The following is an 8,812-nucleotide window of genomic DNA, read 5'->3' as shown; positions in this document are numbered from 1 at the left end:
ACCCCCCCTCCCCCGCCTCCCTGATAGGAGTCATTATTTTCCGTATCCAGTACCCAAGTGGCATTGCCTCATAAATCATAGTAATATTTGGATTTACGGTCATGCACAAGTACGTGTTATGAATAATGGTAATCTGGTAAAGTAGGCAGTGGATCGTTGAAATAATAATAATAATAATAATAATAATAATAATAATAATAATAATAATAATAATAATAATTATAATGATAATATTTTTTCAGAAAGCAACATAAAGTGTCTCATAATTCTTTAATATAGAAATCCACTAATAACGTAATTAAAATCCTAATATAATTATAATATAATATAGTAATATAAATAATCATACGAACTTGCATTTAAACAATCCTATATATCTCATTTAGGAGTCCCAAATTAAATAGACCATAATATCAGAGGTCTAACCTCCTCACTCTTGATTTTACCAGAAAGAGAATAGAACTTTGTTTCCAAATTCAAAATGGGACAGTGAAAAAATAATCCGTATGATCTGTATGTATGTTTTAGATTTGGTATGTGCGCCTAAATTTTCAGGAATTGTAAATTATAGTTTTCGAAAATTAGCCGAAGCTTCCTTTACTCGATATCGCAAAAAAATTTAATAATTTAGTATAGCAATAATGTGCAGTATATACAATATCATCATTATTATCATCTCCTACGCTTATTGACGCAAAGGACCTCTGACAGATTTCGTCAGTTGTCTCTATCTTGAGCTTTTAAATCAATACTTCTCCATTCATCATAATCTACTTAACGCTTCATAGTCCTCAGCCATGTAGACCTGGGTCTTCCAACTCTTCCAGTGCCTTGTGGAGCCCAGTTGAAAGTTTATAGTAGTCTAACCAAAACCCCCACCTATAATACATTATCCTTAAACACAATTCTTCCACTGATAAAGTCCAAGAGAGAAATCGGAGAATCTGCAGCAAGAGAATATATTCATATAGCAGAAGGGAAGGTGGGCGCTGATTATATGTATACTGTATAGGGTCCAGTCTCTAGAGCATTGGGCTGCTTGAAGGGCAATGTCAGTGTCTGTCCCTTGCCTCCGCCATTCATGAGAGGCCTTTAAACATTTAAAACATGATCATTCACTTTTCACAGAGGGGCAAATGGTTTATATTTTTCTTACTATAGCGTACTTTAAATCTGTGGTAAAGTTATTCATAAAGGGATTAAATCCACCAGATCCGACATACAAAATAGTACACACCAGAGCTGCCTCAATGACGCATTCCCTATGGCCCCAACCACGCAAAAAAAAAAAAAAAAAAAAAAAAAAAAAAAAGCTGCGCTTGCAATTGTCTTTGGATTGACAATATTTACAACGATGAATTTAACATATTTGCATCCAGACTTTCTCATTTAAATATCCATTCAATGTCATTTAGTCTATATGAGAGAGAGAGAGAGAGAGAGAGAGAGAGAGAGGAGAGAGAGGAGAGAGAGAGAGAGAGAGAGCGCGCAGGTGTGTGTGTGTGAATGAAGAAGTCAGGACAAGGGGGAAACTAAAACAACTCGTCCATCTTTTTAAAGATGACTGTGGCGTCACACCACGGAGAAACATTAAAAAATAAAAGGAGAAATCTTCCATGTAGTCGTACGTAATTAATATGGCTGACTAATAAAACGGATATTATATTCTACTTAAAATAAAAGGGGGGGGAGGAGGAGGAGGAGGAGGAGGAGGAGGAGGAGGAGGAGGAGGAGGAGGAGGTGGTGGTGGTGGTGGTTTTAAGATTGAAAATAAGAGAGGCGACGAGTTCATGAACTGTAGGAAAAGGCAAGGAAAAAGAAAAAAGGCAAGGAAAAGGAAAAAAGGCAAGGAAAAGGAAAAAAGGCAAGGAAAAGAAAAAAGGTAAGGATGGTGATGATTGGCCAGGAGGGGGAGGGGAGAGGATTAGATGAGTTAAGGATAAAGGGGTAAACGATAAGGGTATAGGGTATAGGTAGTAGAGAGCCCAGGGTAGGAGTAGGAGAGGGGGGTTAATATTAAGAGGGATTTTAAAGCTTTAACCGCATCTTGTAAGGTGGCATGATGCAGAGGGCAGTCAAAACACGGGCAGAAGCAGAAACAGCGGAAGAAGCAGAAGAGGCAGAAGCAGCAAAGCAGCAGAAGAGGCAGAAGCAAAAGCAAAAGCAGCAAAAAATGCAGAAGTCACAGAAACAGCAGAAGAGGAAGAAGCAACAGAAGCAGCAAAAGCAGCAGAAGAGGCAGCAGCAGAAGAGACAGAAGCAGAAACAGCAAAAAAGGCAGAAGCAGCAGAAGCGACCAGCAGAAGAGACAGAAGCAGAAGCAGAAAAAGCAGACGCAGCAGAGGAGGCAGAAGCAGAAGAAGCAGACACAGCAGAAGAGGAAAAAGCAGAAACAGCAAAAGCAGGAGCAGAAACAGCAAAAAAGGAAGAAGCAGAAGCAACAGAAGAGGCAAAAGCAGAAGCAGTAGAAGAGGCAAAAGCAGCAAAGTCGGAGCAGCAGAAGAGGATTAAGCATAAGCAGAAGCAGCAGAAGAGGCAGAAGCAGACATCCCATGCAGTCGGGGAAGATGAGATGAACCAAGTCGATACCTTCCTACACAGTTCAACACACACAAAAGAGTAGATGCGATTTTAAAGGTGCATGGGATAAGGGGGGTAAGAGAGGTAAGAGGGGTGAGAGAGAGGGGGGGGGGTTCATTATTCCTTGTCCGCATACCCCATTTACCGACAATCAGGGGCTAACAGGCTACGCAACTACCAGGTCGGAAGAGCATTTCATGCGGACAAATGCATCGGCTTCTCTTCCTTTAGTGTTCGAGGTTGGTTAAGTATCTCTCCTTCCTCAATAATCTCAAGTACATTACCTTCAGCATCCAAAAGTTTGGGGCCGGAGGAAGGCTGTTTTCATGTGGCAGAAGGGAACATTTTGCGAAGAGAATACAAGGAAAGTCTGGCCGCGGTTGGCTGACATCTTTTACGCACGAGTTACGTGATACTTCTGTTGCTGCCAAAATTAAATGCAACAAACTTTAGTAAGCCGAATGGACTAAAGACTTTAGCAGTTAAATGAATGAAATTTAAAGTACAAATCAATGAAGTATGAATTCTACGCAATATTATCAATTCATAATTATGAAAAAAGGCATCAGACGGCCCTACAGAGTATCCACACTGTTAAAGGAACCCGTAATTTTAATCTGAAATTCTCCGTAAAAATATAGCTCTCAACTTTCAGTAAAATACAGGCGACCGTAATTTTTACCCTACTACGTTATCATTACCACCATACAATTTCTTCTATTTGAGAATCGGTGGCACCAAGTGGTGCCAATCCCAGCCCGACGATTTCCACGGCTCTACGTTCCAATGACATCTAGCATCTTTTGGCGGTCACCCAGCCAAGTATTGACCAGGACCATTGTCTTTGTTGATCGGATCACCTCGTTACAAGGAACATTTTATGCATAAATGTGGCATTCAATCAGCGCCTAGGGGGCTCTTAACCCTCATACCCAAGAGAATTTCCCAATCCCTTCAACCTCATCCTCTTGAAATCCCCATTAACGAGAAAAATCACACAGATTAACAGAGAGGTTAGAATCGAATTAATAAAAACCGAGGCTTTTCTTTGCTCGGTTAGGCTCCAAGAAGAGTGAAATTACATCAAATTAAAACGTAATTGATTCTGGACTCCCCTCCCCCTTCCCCGTTCCTCCCCCAACCCTTTCTCTGCTCCTCGACCAGATTCCATTCTTATCTAACATTCTATTTCTTGGTTTCCTACATTATTATTATTATTATTATTATTATTATTATTATTATTAGTAGTAGTAGTAGTAGTAGTAGTAGTAGTAGTAGTAGTAGTAGTAGTAGTAGTAGTAGTAGTAGTAGTAGTAGTAGTAGTAGATGATCATCATTATTATTATTATTATTATTATTATTATTATTATTATTACTAGCTAAGCTACGACCCTAGTTGGAAAAGTATGATGATATAAGCCCAAGGGCTCCAACAAGGAAAATTAGCATGAAAATAAAGAAAATAATAAATGAAAAAAAATGGCTTTAGCAACTTTATAATGACTTTTCTGATAGTTCATCTGTTCTTAAGGATAATCTCCTTCGAATAAAGTACATCGCAATAATTAAAATCATTGTTCATCCTTTCATAAACAAAGCTAATCCCCTTCGAATAAAGTAAATTTAATAATTAAGATCCCGAAATAGCACAACAAAGAAAGAATGGGAATTTTTTTTTACAAATTACTCCTAAACAAACTTTGTGGTAACTATATCATTTGCGCGATATTAAGCGCGTTTTCACCGATCTAAAAACAAGACAAAATAAAGATCTGGCAGTAATTTTAGTCTTCTGGAAGCGTTTTAAACGTTATAAATGCTGTATGAGCAAATAAATTACAGTAATTTCTAGTCTTCCGGAAGTGTTTTAAATAAAAAATCGTATAAATTCCTATGAGATTATCACCATACACACAAGTCTGGTTTAGGGCTCAAAACTCGATGACACCAGCACCTTTATGATGAGAAATGCCTTTGGCTTTAAAGCGGACAGATTTCTTTTGAACACTCCCCATGTGGCAACAGCATCATCGCGGAGTTGCCAGCAATAATTTAATGAATCTCCAAAGCAGGATTGCCAGGTGGGCTTTTTTCAGGCTACAAAACCTCAAATTTGGCCTTTTTCAAAACTGCTTGGCCTTTAGTAATATCATGAAAGAAAAAGTGGGCATTAAATACTATATATTTGGCCTTTTCTACTAATGAGTTGGCCTTTCTAATGTGCTGTTGATTAGAATTTGGGCTTTTCTCATTCAGAAAACCTGGCAAACCTGCTCCAAAGCATTTTTTTTTTACGACGCTTCCGAAGTGGTAAGGTGGATGGGAAAGGGATTGGACAGGTGAAGGGGTTGGTAAGGGGTGGTGGCAAGGAACTAGGAACACCCCCTCCCCCTCTTTCATTTTCATCACTTGAAACTGTGCTAAAGTTAGCGCAGATATGTGGGGGGTATCTTCGGGTGGCCCCCACCCCACCAATTTTTAAAGGAAATGTGATGTTGAGGATAGTTGCAAAGATGCAAGAAATGTGAAATATGGGGGAGGAGTAATACCTGACATTCATCTACATTATTATTATTATTATTATTATTATTATTATTATTATTATCAGTAGTAGTAGTAGTAGTAGTAGTAGTAATAGTAGTATCATTACTACTTGCTAAGCTACAACCCTAGTTGGAAGAGCAGGATGCTATAAGCCCAAGGGCTCTAACAGGGAAAATAGCCCAGTGAGTAAAGGAAATACGGAAAGCCAAAAGAATTTTAAGAATAACAACATTAAAATAAACTTTTCACATATCCCAGCGAGGTAAGAAAATACGGGAAAAAAAAAACAAGAGAAGTTTAAGAACAATAACATTAAAATAAATCTTTCACACACACAAACTATGAAAACTTGAAAATAACTAGAGGATAAAAACTTCAAAATAACAAGAGCAGAGATATGAATTCAGGTTTTAAACTCGAGCATGTGCCATGTGTCCATTACCTTAAATGCTGCTGCTTTTTACTTCAGATTACCTTAAAACTTTTCCAATTTCCTTGAATTTTAAGCTAGTAAAACCGAAATTACCTTAAAATTACACTGAAACCAAGAAAATTACCTCAAACTAAGGTAATTACCTTGAATGAATTTTTTTCTTAAGGACTGAGCTACCGTATTCACTAATATGTCTGTCTGTCTGTCTCTGGCATTTCCTAAATGCTGATGACCATAGAAGTTGTGATATTAGTTTTGATATCAAAGCAGTTTCTTTCTAAGCAACTATTTTCAACGTATTTGGTAATATAAATTGAATTTTACCAAACAGTCATATGCCAAGCTCAAAAAGTGCTATTTTTAAGAGAAACTAAAAGAGATGTAATCTACGTCTTGAGAAAACATGGAAATAAAAATCGAACACTGTCTGACTGGTATTCTCAAAGTCTCTCTCTCTCTCTCTCTCTCTCTCTCTCTCTCTCTCTCTCTCTCTCTCTCTCTCTCTCTCTCTAAAATTGTATAATGAAAGCGAAATTTAACTCTTATACTTAATTCAGTCAAGAATTTTCTGTCAAGAGTATTACACAAATAGGTCATGACAAAAATTTACGTAAACCGCCTAAAATTCATAAAAAGAAAAAGTTTACTGGATGAAAATGAACAAAACATTTAACCAGATGTCTGTAAGACTACATAGATCAGAAAACTACAAAGAAAATACGCAAGACAGAAGTGTTTTCTTATTAACAGGTAACACTTTAATAAGGGTTACCATTATTTGTCTAATATAATTAAATCATAAAAACTGATCTTAAAATCACAAATTATTAGTAATTTGTATTTTTCCTAACATACTTACCGAGAAACACTTTCTTAGGAGTTACCTGGAACCTCCTCTCAAATGACCAGAGTTTTGTGTAGTTTACCCTACTCCCATTTTCTATAATGGACCCATTTTCTATAATGGACATCAATAATTCTACGGTGCACCCTGCAATATTTCAGTATCTTTGTACGCATCTAATGCGTTTGGCTTCAAAGATATAATTTAAAGGACTAAAATAACGAAGACGTAAAACCTAAACTTGAAAACGTCCGCAAGTTACGTCAAAACTAACTGCCTGTAGGCCTATCCGCTTAGTCATCAGCAGCCATTGCATGGTCCTCCTTGGTCCTTGCTTGGGTGGAGAGGGGGCTTGGGTGCTGATCATATGCATATATGGTCAGTCTCTAGAGTACTATCCTGCTTGTTATGGCAATGTCACTGTCCCTTGCCTCTGCCATTCATGGGCGGCCATTAAAAAACCTTTAATAAATATATATATATATATATATATATATATATATATATATATATATATATATATATATATATATACATATATAGATAATACACACACACACACACACACACACATATATATATATATATATATATATATATAGATAATACACACACACACACACACACATATATATATATATATATATATATATATATGTATATATATATATATGTGTGTGTTTAAGCGGGACCTTCGTGTATATTGTAGCTCTTGCATGTTAAGAGTATATATTAAATCAAAATGCCTTTAAAAAAAAAAAAAAAAAAAAAAAAACGATCGTTAGTGATAAGAACATTAAATAGGAAAGGATGTTAATGATTCGTTACTGTCGTATGTACCTTGCATGTATCCGACAAAACATTTTTTAATTAAACAACAATTCGACAAAATAATGGCATCTCTTAGGAAAAAACTTACTTCATTCATTTGGAGTAAACTAATAGGTTAAAATGTTTTAATTAACATTAAAGCCAGAAAAAACACGTATTAAATTTTTTTCCTCAGAAATGCTACACCGAGTGTTAGAGCATGAGGGTTGAAATTGGATGGGCTGGGGCCGGTAAGGCCAATCAACACCTAGGAGCAATAGAGACAGCAAGATGAACAAAAGGATATGAGAATGGAGGTTAATAAAAAGGCTAAAAAGTAGATGCAACTAACTTTAAAAATACCTATAATAAGCTTCTTTAAGTGTAATGAAATCACCTACATCCATATTGCCAACGATGTAATTCAGGACAATACTAAAGTAAATCTAAATTAATTCCAAATACATAAACGATTATGGAAAAAAACATACATAATTGATCATCACGGCTAAAGTAATAAAGAGTAATCAGAGATTTCTGACTTCCACCAAAGATTAATGGATTCGTCCATGGCCTCAGATCTATCTCCGGTGGACATTTCGTCAAAATACGTCATTTGTTTTGACGTCATCTTTAAAAGGGAGAAAAATGTAAATCCGGATCATTTCCAAAATTTAATGGGGTCGTCAGTGGTTAAAATTTCGTCAGAATCCGTCGAGTAGTTTTGATGAAATACTGTCCACAGACACAGACAAATAAATAAACTGGAGTCTGGAAGATCTTGAAAACTTACTAGGGTTGTCCATGACCTAAGTTTCATGTGTGGTGAAAATTTTGTCAAAATCCGTTGAGTAGTTTTGACGTAATTCTATCCACAGAGACAAAGACGAATAAACAAATAAACTATAATACGGATCATCTTCAAAATTTAATGGGATCGTCTATGACCTAGCATCTATAAGTGGTGAAAATTTCGTCAAAATCCGTCGAGTAATTTTGACGTAATCCTGTCTACAAAGACACAGACAAATAAATAAACAAACTAGGATCCGGATCATCCCCAAAATATCTAAGATCTATCTGTAGTGAAAATGTTGTCAAAATCCCTTGAGTAGTTTTGATTTAATCCTGTCCTTAAACAGACAGACAATTACATAAACAGACTCGATCGCATAACCTTCTTGGGGGAGGTAATAAAATGGGTAATAATCAAGAGAAAACAAGGAATCCTTACCTCCTTGCTGGGACACAGAACAAGGATGAACAGCTTCACTTGTTTGCTGGTCCGCCCCATGTTGGCTGGGTGCTTCAGGCGGGCAATTGCGACGTGACGGCGCTGCAGGGAGGGCAAGTTGCCACTGGAAAGAAAAATGAAAAAAATATGAGTCAGATTTTGGAAAGCAAAAAAGGCAGATTTTGGAAAAACGGTCGATTTTGGAAAAAGTCAATTTTGTAAGAAAAAGTCAATTTTGAAAAAAAATTCAGATTTCGAAATTCAGATTTTGGGAAGCACCCCATATATATATATATATATATATATATATATATATATATATATATATATATATATATATATAAATAATATATATATATATATATAT

General features: G+C 36.2%; 1 protein-coding gene and 1 pseudogene across 1 annotated transcript in view; one reads left to right on the top strand and one right to left on the bottom strand.

Moving 5' to 3' along the window:
* The window catches only part of LOC137641119 (tol-Pal system protein TolA-like), a 3,734-nt gene extending 1,111 nt beyond the window's left edge, over positions 1–2,623 (top strand). Inside the window, exons 2-3 of the mRNA XM_068373564.1 lie at positions 1,684–1,797; positions 2,055–2,623. Of these exons, the coding sequence (XP_068229665.1) occupies positions 1,684–1,797; positions 2,055–2,623 (683 nt within the window). The remainder of the gene's footprint in view (positions 1–1,683; positions 1,798–2,054) is intronic.
* Positions 2,624–8,361: 5,738 nt separating this feature from the next.
* Positions 8,362–8,812, bottom strand: part of LOC137641118 (uncharacterized) — a 203,393-nt pseudogene continuing 202,942 nt past the window's right edge.

Source organism: Palaemon carinicauda, chromosome 5 (genome assembly GCF_036898095.1).
Source record: "Palaemon carinicauda isolate YSFRI2023 chromosome 5, ASM3689809v2, whole genome shotgun sequence".
Taxonomy (NCBI): Eukaryota; Metazoa; Arthropoda; class Malacostraca; order Decapoda; family Palaemonidae; genus Palaemon; species Palaemon carinicauda.
Note: the sequence above shows the minus strand (reverse complement) of the source record. Positions and strands in the feature narration are given on the sequence as shown.